At 47.5% G+C, this 14,293-nt stretch overlaps 1 protein-coding gene across 2 annotated transcripts in view; it reads left to right on the top strand.

Annotated features, from left to right (window-relative positions):
* The window catches only part of TGM1 (transglutaminase 1), a 52,527-nt gene extending 39,088 nt beyond the window's left edge, over window positions 1-13,439 (top strand). For both annotated transcript variants that reach the window (XM_078644943.1, XM_078644944.1), the window contains 9 exons: window positions 1,733-1,907; window positions 3,627-3,765; window positions 4,130-4,233; window positions 5,299-5,387; window positions 5,933-6,086; window positions 7,405-7,746; window positions 9,439-9,599; window positions 10,993-11,129; window positions 12,521-13,439. In XM_078644943.1, coding sequence (XP_078501069.1) covers window positions 1,733-1,907; window positions 3,627-3,765; window positions 4,130-4,233; window positions 5,299-5,387; window positions 5,933-6,086; window positions 7,405-7,746; window positions 9,439-9,599; window positions 10,993-11,129; window positions 12,521-12,665 — 1,446 coding nt within the window. In that variant the 3' untranslated portion in view covers window positions 12,666-13,439. The remainder of the gene's footprint in view (window positions 1-1,732; window positions 1,908-3,626; window positions 3,766-4,129; window positions 4,234-5,298; window positions 5,388-5,932; window positions 6,087-7,404; window positions 7,747-9,438; window positions 9,600-10,992; window positions 11,130-12,520) is intronic.
* Window positions 13,440-14,293: the final 854 nt, after the last annotated feature.

The raw sequence follows: 14,293 nt of genomic DNA, 5'->3' as shown, positions 1-14,293 counted from the left end.
AGGACGCTGGAGTTCAGGCCTGCTGCTTGCTCTAAGACGCTCAGTTTGAGGTGGTTGCTTGTCTTGGCAGCAGTCAGACTTTGGGTCTCTTTAGCATTAATGAACACCGTACGGGCTCTACGCCGCCGCCAATGTCGGGGCCCCCTCGCTGGAGCTGCCGTGGCCTTGTCCCTCTGGGAAGGTGGACACAGCTGCGACAAACGGGCTGCAGAAGATGACGTAAGAGTCAGGCCTCAGAGGAGTCGGGAGGCGCGGTGCCCGTCTCTGCAGGGAGCGCAGCTCCCCATCCCTTTTAGGCCAGAGTGCCCTGTGCCAGGCATTCCGGGCCGGGGCTTGACAGGAGGGAGCAGCCTACACTCCCTGCATGGGAAACCTCCCCCGCCCCCACCACTCTTTGGCCTCTTTTTATCTCCACCTTCCTCTGACACCGACTGAGCTGCTTCTGCTCAGCGGGAGGGCCCTTCCTTCCTCTTCTGCGGCCGGGCACGCCCAGATGAGTTAGACGTGTTTTTACAGCGTGGTTTATGATTAATGCGGGCACGTCAAAAGATAAGCAAATGTAGGCCCATCCTGCTTAACCGCCACAAAGCCAGTGCGAAGAGGTGAAAAAGAGTTCACATAAAACAAAATCTGAGACTAGGGGCGTGGTTTCCAGGGGTGCAGCAGTTGCAGTGGCACCAGGGACCAGAGGCCTGAGGGGTCGCAGAACCTTTAATATTGCTATATTTCGCAGTTCAAATAGCGAGGGGGGGTGGGGGGAGTTCTTACAATAGGGTTCAAGACACGCAAACTACGCCGCCGCTCAGCTAGGAGGGCTCTTGCACACTGAAATGTTGGTTATTCCGAGTTATTTAAAATATACTTGAATATTCAGTGAAGAATATACACTAGAAAGTACCACACACAATGAAGTTAAACTGGAAATAAAATACAGATAATAAACGTAAGCCCACTTTCTTCAACCTTTGCCGAAAAGCTCCTAACCCCAAGCACGGGGTGGTGGGGAACAGTTCAAATACACACGTCATTGTATCTTTGTTCAAAAACAGCCGTGTTTAACACAATGTTGGAAAGCCTGTTTGCCCATCAAAGTTATGGATTCATTTAAGAAGAGGAAAATGCTCGGGTAGAAGAAGGGCGGTCCTTGCAAAAATTGTTAGTAGTCCGCTTTCGCAGGTTCGCCCCATTAATCTCACCGCTGAGATGCGGGAATCTGCGGGTCACCCATCTGAATGGCTACCGATTCTGGCTTCAATCAAACAATTAGGCTGGATTCATAAAGCACAGCTTATCACCCGTGAGGGTGTCCAGGCGCTGGGTGTCTAGCTGCTTCAGGTGGGACTAGTTGAATAGCTGGGTCTTGAGTGACTTGTGGAGTGGTAAGAGAGAGTTGGCGGTCCGGAGGTGCAGGGGCCAGGGGGAATTCATTCCATGAGTTAGCCCTGAGGTAGGAAAAGGAGCATCCCTCACTGTTGCTTCTGCGGATGCGGGGGTGCGAAGGAGACGCAGGCGGAGCCCAGGTGTCTGGAGGGTTGGTGGAAGTTCAGGCGTTGGTTGATGTATGCTGGTCCTTGGTTGTGCAGAGATTAATAGGTTCTGTTCTTCTGAGGCCTATACCATTCATTTAGATGATAGTAAAACATGTTATTTATAGTGTGTGAAAATAAGCCTATATAAAAAGAAGCTATTATTACCATATCCTTACGACTCTTCACCTCTGTGCTCTTTTCAGGTGAACTCAATGGACGATAACGGCGTGGTGGCCGGTGACTGGTCCGGAGATTATTCGGCAGGAACTAACCCCACGGCCTGGGTGGGCAGCGTGGACATCTTGCTGAAGTACCACCAGACGGGGAGCCCGGTGAAATACGGCCAGTGCTGGGTATTCTCTGGAGTCACCACCACAGGTAAGCCATTTTACGGCCTGCTGTAAGAGCGAGGTCTCATCTTAGAGCGTATACTAGTGTTGTAGCAAGGGTGCCATGGGCCACAATGCCAGCAAGGAAACTGGGTCCTGAGCACCATGCTGGGCAGTGAAATTGGGTCGCCGAGGCCCACTCAAACACCTTGACCCTGATGCCACTGCACTTCAGCTGCGGTCCGAGCAGGTAACAGCGGTGGGGCAGTGAGGCTGAATAAAGGGGGATTCCGAGGGACGATGCAGAGGGAAAATGAATTATTTATTTAATTTTCCCTCTGCATTGTCCCTTGGAATTCCCCCTTATACGGCCCCACCGCTGTTACCTGCACAGACCGCGGCTGCACTTGCTGCACTATTGATAGCTCCACCCATGTCGACCTCTCGCCATATTTGGGTAAGTTCCCCCCTCCCTCCCCAACCCCCTCCACCACCCCTTGAAAGCTTAATCTATGAATTTAGGTGGAGGGTATAAAAGTCACTAAAATTCCATATTTTCTTTAACATACTCCGAAAAGAGATAACTTGTAGCAAATACAAAACAAGCACACAAAAACAATCTAAGCAGAGTTTTAGTTTTTTTGTCGTTTTCCACATTGCATAGCACAAGACCATTTCACGTCTTAAGGCTATGATAGATACCTGAAATAAAAACATCTATGTCATATATATTGCAGTGTTCAGAATTCCGTATAATAATCATTCGCAATAATGCACATGGGAGACAGGACCAATCCACCCACCATCTCAAAGTTTGATTTCAATGTTGAAAGGTGGAGTTCTACTCAACTCACCTCACCCCTTCTTTGGTCTCCTGAGGTGGGTTTCACAGGAAAAAGGGTGGCCAAGCTCCTCTATTGATAGGCTTTTGGCCTCTTCTGCAAAACACCTGGTCTAGCACCTAAAACACAGTCGAAAGGTCACAAAGTAACATTTATCCATCAGTGTTCTCAACAAGACTGTCCAGCACTTTAAAGGGCAGCTTCGAAGGAGCTTACTTGCAGGCGGTCACCCAAAGGGCCCATGAATTCATCACCCAGGGCCTCCCTGAGTACTGATTCCAACCCCTGGTTCGAGGGGCCCGTTGCAGCAGGGAGAGATCTCCCGTCCAGCAGAAGGCGTGGCTCGAACCAGCACAGCCTGCAGGTGGACTCGGGAGATTATCGGGGGGCTCTGCCACCCTCGGGAGGGAGGATACTGGGGCAGAAAACAGGCCCGAGCACCAAAATAAAAGTTACCGCATCAGACAGCTAAAAAGTGGCCACATTTGCAGATCGTAACAAAACGTGCGTTTTTGCTTTCTGCAGGCAATATTTGTGTGTTAAAAACCGGACACAAACAGCAATAACCGGTCTAGCAGACTATAAAACCGACCCACAAACAACCGATAAAAGCGTCCCGCACACTCCCTGTCAGATCAGCCCATTAAGCACTGCCAGGTTGCCCTGTAGGCCAGTCCGACCCTGTCCTGAGACCAGTAGCGGTCGGTGGTGGGAGTGCTGCCGGGTGGTGACGTGGGGTGGAGGAGGGGCGGGCGGGGGTTAGTAGACTACGGAATACGGCCAAATACAGGTAAATAAACATATAAATAAATAAAATGAATTTCGTTGTGCACACTGCATCGCCAAATTCGAGAGAGGGGCTGTGGAGCACTAGAATGGTCTGTTTCTCCTGAGGTGTCATCCGGTGTTTGTCTCTCCCTCCACAGTCCTCAGGTGCTTCGGCATCCCAACCCGCAGTGTCACTAACTTCGCCTCTGCCCACGACACTGACGCCAACCTGTGCCTCGACGTCTACTTTGACGAAAACATGCAGCCACTGGAAGACAAGAACACAGACTCTGTGTGGTGAGTGAGCCTGAGGGCTGCTGGCACTGACACTGGGGAGGGGGAAGGGGAGGCGTGACTGATGTGAGCGTGGAATCAGTGGTGGCCTGAATGGACAGGGTGTGTGGATCCACTGAACGTGTCTGGTAAGGCACCGCGCAAGAATTGCATCGACTGGTCATTCATTCACCAAGGCATCTGGGAGTCAGTAACTGGCCCAAGTGGCGGTGGTATGTGGTCACTGACTGTATGGCACATAGACAGGTGCATGGGAAATGACTTTATTGAATAAGTAACCCCAGAAGATAGCGCTCAATCCTGACAGTAAACACACTCCCAACTGAATGTCCCCCTATAATGTTGCTTTCTCTCTTGTTACCTGCAGGAATTACCACGTCTGGAATGACTGCTGGATGGCGCGCCCTGATCTGCCGTCGGGGTATGGTGGGTGGCAGGCCGTGGATGCCACGCCGCAGGAGACAAGCAGCGGTAAGTTGGGGGGTGATGACAACACTCACATTTTGGCTCTGTGGAAGGGTGACATTATTTGGAAGCAAGTTGAGTCAACAGACTTCAACCTTCAGTTCAGCTGCAGGAACTATAAATACCCAATCAGCAGTCTAACATTAACAACTGCGTCTTCCCCACTCCCTCTAGTGCATTAGCGCATCGGGCTCGGGCCTACCTGTCTATGCGTGATTACCTCACCGATTTGACATTACTCCCAAGGCTGGGTCCTGAAGCGATCCCTACTGGGCTCTACACGACCCTCCCCCACTGTTCTACTCTGCAAAACACTGACAGCCATTATTCCCTACCCAGTCAGCGGCCAAGGCGGCAAACCTGGGCTCTAGGGTGGGAAGGCGATCCTAACGTCCCATCTGCGCATGTCCGAGAGAAAGGGATCAGAGAGGGAGAAGAGAGAGAAAGTGAATGGATGGATGGAAAGAGAGACAGCACAAGGAGATGAAGGGAATGGAGCTGGTTTCAGCATTTTTGCCAGGGCTGCTTGTATTTCTAGCCCTGCAGCAGATGGTTCTGATAGCCATTTGGGATCAGTGTACCTCACGGAATCTGAAAGACTCCTGTGCCTCATGTTCAAATGCCCGCTCCATGGGTATCTCTTCGTTGCATAGACGGCTCTGCGGGGTGTGTGAATATACTATACACTTCCTGAAAATAGAAGACGCTCTTCTGATGTGAAAGTAGCCTTTACAGGTCATAACATAGACTCTGTCTCTTCTGCTGCGGAGGCTGTATGTAGGTGAGGCTCTGCATGGGACCTGGGTTGCCGAGCGAGCACTGAATCCAAGGAGGATCTTGAAAGGAGAACATCTCTGCGAAGTGGGTAGAAGGGAAATGGGTGAGGGGTGAAGAAAAAGGCGGTCGTTAGTTTCTTGGTGGGAAATGGCTGCTATGAACTGTGTAGAGTTTAGTCTCTCTCCAGTCAGTGAATGATGGAGGTCTGACAGCTTTAGACAATTAGGAGAGCATGGCACAGTGCACAGACCGATACTGATGGGTCTTTTTTCTCCTCTGTCCTTCCTCTTCCAGGTATGTTCCGCTGCGGACCCTGCCCCCTCCCGGCCATCAAGAACGGCTTGGTCTACGTGAAGTACGATGCACCGTTTATCTTTGCTGAGGTGAGATCACCAGAGCTTCCCTCCATTTCTGCCTCTGTCTGTGTTTGATGAGTCCCCACTCTGGGGGAAGGTGTTGGTGTCTGTCTTTCCCACATCTGAGAGATCTGCTATCTCACCTAGTAGGTGTACCCTGTTGGCCTGGCTCTGTCCGTCCTCCAAGACCTTAATATCACACTGTGGCAGTGGCAGTCTGTCCCACTAAGGCGGGGTGTGATATATAGCGATGTATGGCATCTGAACACTTTGATGAGACACATTCCAAGTAGGGGCAATGCTTAGTCTCCTTGATTAGCCCTGGTTCTCGAAGGGGAGTGGGTTCAGTGAGAGTCCTAGGCCTTTGTGTGGGCTTTTACTTTTGCTGAATTATCCGTGGGCCTGGAGGGTAAGGAGTTTTGAGACCATCTCTCCAAATGCTGTTGGATTTCCCCCAATCTCTCTGGTTCACTCTGAAACAGAGTGGCTTTGGTGCCATCACTCAGACCACTGCATGGTTGTGCTATGTCCCTTTGTGGCCTTGGTTGTTACATCTCTAACTTCTCCTACAGGTCAATAGTGACAAGGTGTATTACCAAAGGCAGGCAGATGGCACGTTTAAGAAGGTGTTTGTTGAAGAGAGGGCCGTGGGACATCGAATCAGTACCAAGGCTGTGGGATCCAACGCACGGGAGGACATCACACACCTGTACAAGCACCCTGAAGGTAAGAGAACTTGACCACATACCTCCATGAGTACCCCAAGATCAAAACACTCCAAATGCTCCTGTATGAGCAGCCCAACAGTAAATGGACTCCAAGGCATCCAGCTACAAGCACTCAAAGGTAATGAACCCCAAACATACATGTAGACCCACTTAACACACCTATACAAGCATTCCCTGGTTTTGGAACCCCAAAGCACAACTGCAGCAACACTCTAGAGGAACAAGACCTGAAAGCAATACTATACAAGTACCTTTAAAAGGAAAGCTCCCACAATCACACTTGTACCAATGTCCCAAACTCTGAAACCCCACCCCCTCCCCACACACTTGTATTAGAACTCCAAGCATGAGGAGTGTGGGAGACCCGAAACACGTATAGAAAGAACCCTAAACAAATAAAACCACAACATATACCTGAAGATCTGTTCTGATGATTTTAACTTTTCAATCTCCTTCTTGGCCTCTGTCCCTACTCTAATTTCTTTCCAAATTCTCAGATCCCTACTCCTTACTCCTCTCAACCTCCTCCAATTTGCCCACTCTTCCATTCCTCTCTACCAATTCTACAGGTTACCCCAGTATCAAATAATTACTTTTATATACATTTGAGTCACGTTCAAATGTATCCATGACCTTGTATTCTCCCTAATGTCTTCTCACACCTTTCTCCTCTACCCTCCAACATCTACTCTTCTCCCCCAAAAGTCCTCTGGAGCTCAACTGCATAAGGACTTTGGAGGGAAGGAGACCCCCACAACACAACAGTATGAATACCCTCAACAAAATGTTACTCAAAACCACACTTGCAGCGGCCTCCTAAAGGAAAGAGACACCAAAACAAACTATACAGAGTATTTGACAGGGAACAGCATACCAAAACACACTGTATCAGCACGTCATGTAAAAAAGCCTCAAAGGGAAAATAACCCGAAATATACCCAGGCAAATGCTCTGAATTGAAGGAATGCTCCTTGTACCAATGCTCCAAAGAGTAGGTCGCCGCAAAACCCACCTACAAACACATCACAAAATAACCATCTGCCAGAACTCTGAATGAAAGCACAGCACAAAGTACATTGTGCAAGCTCACCTACGAGAATTAATTCATTCACTCACTTTTGAGAATTTGATGACATAACACACCTGTGTGAGCACAGAAAAGTTAACAGGACCCCAAGACATTCTTGTATCAGCACCAAGGAGCGAGTAGCCCCAATACACTTGTATGACCACACAAATAGGAAAGAGGGAACGGCAACCCACATCACATGTATAGGTATCTTAATACTAACTCTGGCCCTTTGACCTGTGCTCAGGCTCAGCAGAAGAGAGGAGAGCGGTGACGACAGCCCTCCAGTACAGTGGCATCAAACCTCCTGTTGTTGAGACCCCAGAACCGGGGGCTCCAGAGCCTAGAGACCGACGAGAGGCGCCCGGCGCAGAAGTGAATGCGGGTCAGGACATAGAGGTGACCATCGAGGCGCAGGACGGCGTGGTGATGGGCAACGACATGAACGTACGAGTCATCCTGAAGAACTGTAGCAGCTCGCAGCGCAATGTGGCGCTGTGCCTCCGCGTTGCATCCATGTACTACACTGGGGTGTGTCGGGCGGCCTTTAAAGAGGTGACGCAAGACGTGACCCTAAGGCCTGGAGAAGGTAAGAGCCATGATATGTCAATGGCGGGGTAAATACAGGCTCAAGGAGTCACAGAGCTCAACAGATTACTCGAGAGTGAGAGTGGGCTCTAGGGGTTACTCAAGAGTGACTGTGAGCTGTATGGGCTACTAAGATTAAGGGTGGTCTCTATGGGTTACTCTCGTGTGTTGATCGGCTGTATGGGCTGTTCGAAAGTGAGGATGAGCTCTAACGGTTACTTGAGAGCAGTGGTGGGCTCCACAGGTTACTTGAGAGTGAGGATGGGCTGTAACTGTTGCTTGAGAGCAATGGTGGGCTGCACAGGTTACTTGAGAGTCAGCATTACGGGTTTCTCAAGAGTGAGGGTGGGCTTTTGAGGTTACTTGAGAGCAATGGGCTCTACAGGTTACTTGAGAGCGATGAGCTCTACAAGTTACTTGAGAGCGATTGGCTCTACAGGTTACTTGAGAATGAGAGTGGACTTTACAGGTTTCTCAAAAGCGAGGGTGGGCTCTACAGGTGGTGATTCTACAGGTTACCCGAGAGTCAGGGCGGGTTTTATGATTTCCTCAAGAGTGGGTGTGGGCTCTACAGGTTTTTTGAGAGTCAGAGAAGACTTTACAGGTTACTTCAGTTTGAGAGGAGACTCTAATTATTATTCAAGAGTTAGACTGAGCATTCTGGTTTCTCGAGTGAGGTGAGCTTGAAGAATTACTCGAGTGCGAGTCTGCCATTTGGCTACTCAAGAGTGGAGATGGGCTCTAGAAGTCTCTCGAGAGTCAGGGTGGGATCTAGGATTTACCTAAGAGTGGGGCGGACTCAACAGGTTATTCGCAAGCGGGGTGGGTTCTACAGGTTGCTTAAGAGTGATAGTGAGCTTTACAGGTAACAAGAGAATATGGGGTGGGCTCTACAGGTTACTCAAAGGTTAGGATGAGCAATACTGGATACTCAAATGAGGGTGAGCTCTAAGAGTTACTCAAGAAGGAGGACCCGCCATTTGATTTCTCCAGAGCAAGCATGCGCTGTACAGGTCACCCGAGAATCAGAGCGTGCATTTTGTTTTACTCTCAAGTGGAGGTGGGCTCTGCAGGTCAGTCAAGAGCAGAATGAGGGTGGGCTGTGCAGCTCACTCAAGTGCGAAAGGCTGGCCTGTATGAGTTATGATTGAGGCAAAGCCAGGTAGTCAGTATTGTCCACTCCAAAATACGGATCACTTTGATGTAAGGTTTGGGCTGTCGGGGTAATTCCAGAGCTAGTTGTTATACCTGCTGCTGAGCCAGTGTGACTGTGGTGTGGAATGTTGGTGTGTGAAGATGCAGTGGAATGTTGGGTGAGTGAGGCAGTCGGTTGGAGGATGGGCCTAGCAGCAGGAAGGCTGCTCCTGGTGGGGCTCTTCATACGCTCTTACTTAATAAACCAACGTATCTAATCTACCCTGGAACTGGACATCTTTTATGTACAACATATTTTGGTGACGAGATTGGGAATGTATAGGTAGCTCAAGAGTAAAAGTGTGCCACAGAGTACGGGAGAGTGTACATTTACCGTCAAACTGGACAGGGCTGTAGACGTTAGGCGACGGAGGCCTTTAGGAGGCACTTCAAAGCAAAGATGGACTGCAGGTCACTTATGAGGGAGTGTGGGCTTTTGGGGTAACTCTATAGGAAGACCCTAAGCGTGCTTCTCACAAGGCCTCTACTCTCATTCCAGCCAGGCCCGTGGGAATGCTTCTACGCCACACAGAGTACCAAAGCCAGCTGGTGGATCAGGGCGCCATGATGCTGACCGCTTCTGGGCAAGTGAAGGAGACTGGACAGACCATTGCCAAGCAGCACAGCTTCCGTATCCGCACTCCCGACCTCACCATCACGGTAAGAGCCGACAATGGAGAGACAAGGGAAGGGGATCCTCTTGGGCAGGCACTGTATTGCTTGAATGTCCTGAGTGTCAAGGAGAATCCCCGTAGGCATGATGGAGTCCCATTGATGGAGCAATGTGGGTAAGAGTAAAAGCACTAACCTGAATGAACATGGAGCCTAAGTGCCTCTCTCGAGTCAATGCGATGCTTTCAGTGTTGGGATTTGTTGCTCAAGTAGTCACGAGTCACCAATTTGTAGTATTTCCAGGGAAAGGTAGCGATGCTGTCGTGAAAGATGAAAGTTCTCCAGTAGTGGCGGCTTTCTGCTCTAGTGTGAGGTTCCTTAAGCGTTAGGGTGTCCCAAGTGTGATTGAAGTTCATCTAGTCATATCGTTTCTTCCATTTAATGGGAGAGTCCTCCAGCACTCTCTAGTACAGTGAGGCTTATTGAGCAATATGGCCCCGTGTAGCGTGTATGTATGCATGTTTGCATTGGAATTTAGGTAGCACAGATCTAGCTTGGGGGCAGTATACCGCTGTAGATTGTGCGATGTGTTGGAAGGTGATACAAGATTGTGTACGTGGGGATGTAAAACCTTGAATGACACAATTATTATATTAAAGATATTTACAATTGCAGTACACGTATTTACAATTTATAGACAGGTTATGTGATTTACCCAGATTCACATGATTTTCAGTCAAGTGGCAGAGTCAGCATTTGAGCTCAGGTTCCCAGGTTAGTAGACAGTTCAGCTGCTAAATCACATCTTCCGTCCTTGAATAGGAGGATTTCTCAAGTGTAGTGTAAGGTTCGTCAAGCAGTAGGGAGAGGGGACTCCAGAAGTAAAGGTTTTCTGGCCTTAGATTATTTTCCTCTATAGTACAGGTCCTCGAGTGTAGAGTCGGATTTCGTGTTAGATAGGATTATTCAGTAGCAGGGTCTGTCCAGGAACCACGTTGACTAGCACTGTTTAGACCATGTTATGACCCTTTCACTTCTACATACACATCAAAGAGGTCTGAACAAGGAAGAATGTGGGGACTTGGAGTTTGATAAAACATATTTGTCATGTGATTCCTTATTCCGACCAGGAACTGGGTTTTATTGCTCGCTAATTCTGACTTACTTCTAAAGAGGGTCTATATGGCTTGATTTCTCCCGCTGGAGAATAGCTTCAATATTGAATGAGGTTTGCTTATTCTGGTTGAATACAAATATCTCCCTGTAGTAGGGTTATGCTCTCCCAGTTTAGTATCATGGAGCCTCCAGCATAATGAGTATTTTATGAAGGATTACCATGCAAGCCTCTTCATCTAGAAGCAGGCTTTTCAGCTGCAATTGTCTTTTTATCTATTGTTGTGTTCCTAGATCTCTCAAAGTACATGTTTGTGTCCACTCGCAGGTAACAGGTGAAGCTCTAGTTGGAAAGCAGATTATTGCAGAAATCACCTTTACTAACCCTCTGAATCAACAACTACACAACTGCGAATTCCACGTGGAAGGTCCTGGCCTACAAAGGCCGAAGGTGGTTAGTGTCGGGTATGTATCCACTTCAGTCTATCCTTTATGCTTTGCCTCCCCACATTCTGCATCCCTGGACCTCTCTTCTTCTCCACCCCTTTCTCTTCTCCTTGGTATTTTTCTGCTCTCCCAATGTCTTGGTAGCACGATCGTAGGTTCCGGTTCTTTTCTAGATAGTCCCGCCACCACCGTGGAAGCAGCAGAAAGATAACCCAGAGTGCTTATATTTATTTGCATCTCTTCTGCACGTCCGAGGTTCAATTCACTGCATGTTCAACACAGTCTTTCTTTCATCTTTAAAAGGACAATAAATTAGGAGTAATAACATCAGTTTAAATTTAGACTGGGTGATATGCTTAAGACAAAAGTGCTATAATTAATGTAATCTTTATCATTATTATGAAGGTACCATCAAAAACATTACTCTGTCTTTTCTCGCAGAATCTTTCTCGACTGTCTTTGATGTTGATCATTCTTGTTCATTCTCTTCTCCCAGTGCAAATCTTTCTCCAATTAGCCTCCTACCTTTATTTGTCTCTGCTGATATCGTTGTCAGTTGTATCTTCCCATGACGTCTGTATTTATTCTTTCCTTATTTTGCAATTCTTTTTTCATGTTCTTATTTTATGAACATCTTTGTTTCTTCTCGTTCTGCTTTGAACAGCTGTCTTTATGGTAATTCCTCATCAGCCATCTTTCTTCTCATCCTCTGCTGGTCAGCTTTCTTCTCCTTCCCTGTTGGCCACCTTTCTTTTTTCTTCTTCTATGTTGCCCATCTGTCTTTTTATTCATCTTGTGATGGCCATTTCTTTTTATTCTCGTCATCTGTTGGCCATCTTATTTCTCATTCCTGATGGCCATCTTCTTTATTTTCCTCTTCTGTTGACCATCTGTCTTTATTTTCATCTTCTCTTAGCCATATATTTTTTTCGTACTATATTGGCCAATTTTCGACCTTTGGCCATCTTTTTATTTCGTCTTATGTTGGCCATTTTTCTTCCTAATGGAAGGCCATATTTCTTTATTCTCCTTCTCCTCTGTTGGACATCTGTCATTATTCTCATCTTCTGTTGGCGATCTTTAATCTCATTCCTCAATACCCATCTCTCTTTATTCTCCTCCTCGGTTGGCCATTTTAAATTTCACTCCCCATTGCCCATCTTTCTTTAGTCTCCTCTCCAGTTGGCTATTTTAATGTATTCTTGTGTCTCTGGGCACCCGGTAATGCAATGTTTATTTGTCTAATTCAGTTTCCAAAATGTATTTGCTCTATCTATCCTAAGAAGTCCATTTAATCTGCCTTTTTCCTTGCTTTATCTCCTTATCTCGTCAATGTATTTCTCCTCACTTGTCTCTTTGCACAACCTCTTCTGTTGTTGACATATGTTTATATTTTCCCACCACCCTAGGAATATTGGGCCTTTGAGGGCGGCATCTATCACTGAGAGGTTCACCCCCACAAGACCTGGACCGCGGCAGCTGATGGCCAGCTTCGACAGCTCAGAGCTCAGTCAGATCCATGGGTCAACTGAAGTCATGGTGCGTGATGCATGAGCACCCACAGTGGCTGTGAAAGAGACTCTACCAATGGCGTGAAGATTATATTCAGTATTATCACCACCGCATCCCTAAAAATACACTTTTGGAACTACTGAGTCTTGGAACACCTGGTGTTTTGCTCCATTGGCCGTTACCAATGCCTTTTTTCGTGAGTTCTTGACTGCATTGCAAATTGCAGGGGCAGACGCCATTGTGACCTAAACATCTAGCTAAAAAATAGAAAATCGAAGGACCCAAGAATGCAGTTGCACTAGTTCCAGAGATCTGGTTACTGCCTCAGATTTTTGAAAGTTATAGGAAATGTTCTTGACTTACATGGCGGGGCAGCAATTCAAAGAAATCAATATCTGCATTGATGGTCATCTCTGTCGGTACCCATCACTATGTTGCATACTCCTAGAAAGGAACTAATACCATACTTTGTACCATTTGCCACTTTTTCTTTTTATCACTTCCTGCATCTGGGTCTCACTGGGCATGGTGTGTCATATTGTTAAGGCAATGCACCATAAGAAATATGGACCCAAAGAATTGAACTGTAGGCAAATCGTTGTCACACCAGATCATGAGTTACCAGGCAAGTACCAATGCACTGTGGGTAATGTTGTCACGGTAATTCACCAAAAGAGACATGAGCTTTCTAGTCCGCTATAGTTGTCATGGCATCTGCTCCTACTGTGCCCTGTAGGAGATTTTACTCATAAGGTCAGAGAACTCCTAGGCGTGACAGCTGCGAAAGACCCAATCTTGTGTGCATCTTTTTTTTTTTTTTTTTAAATTGTGAAAAAGGAGAAATCCATTGTATAAAAAGTGTGAGTTCACTACATTGCCTCTATACAATGAATGATGGGACGGGGAACATCCTTTACAACGCAACTATTACAACGAAGTACCTTTACGATGCAACCATTACAACGCAACTTTTACAACGAATTGCGCTGGGGGGCGCTCTAGGATAGGGAATAGTTTCCAACACCTTCCCTACTATCCACGGGGACTGGAGTTGGAATAGTAAATTAAACTATTCACTATCCAGCGCCCCCCAACGCAAGTCGTTGTAACGACTTGCATTGTAAAACTTGCGTCGTAAAGGCATGCGTTGTAATAGCATGCGTTGTAACGTCATACATCCGATGGGACAATCTATCAGTGCTTCCATCCAGTGTGCCTAAGACCCTGTCGAAGTACTGGGGAATGACTCCAGATCCTAGCAGTAGCTCAGTACAGTTCCAGAAAAGGTCCGCCGTGCAGTAGAGAGGACAAGGACCTACCTTGAGACAAGTATGTTGAACTAAACTTCTCCAAAGTACGGGCAGTAGCTGCAGACTAGTCCAAAGTGATACACAGTGGATCTCACCTATTCCTACCGTATATGGGAGGCCCTTTACCCCTGTATGGACTGAAGGACTTTCATTCCTTGCCTCCTCCACATTGCAATGGACCAGTCTGTGGCCATTTCTGGGCAGGTCTGTGGCTGTCTCACCTTCTTACATAGCCTTGAGTCTGATGATCTATGGCACCTATCTATACGACTGAACCTTATAAATGCAAAGGTTCCAAACGATTCACTGTGAAAACACACGCCAAATAGTGTGCATTGTTGAAATTAGCGATTGGTTGAA

Source organism: Lissotriton helveticus, chromosome 5_1 (genome assembly GCF_964261635.1).
Source record: "Lissotriton helveticus chromosome 5_1, aLisHel1.1, whole genome shotgun sequence".
NCBI classification, from domain to species: domain Eukaryota; kingdom Metazoa; phylum Chordata; class Amphibia; order Caudata; family Salamandridae; genus Lissotriton; species Lissotriton helveticus.
This window is presented reverse-complemented; position numbering and strand designations above follow the sequence as displayed.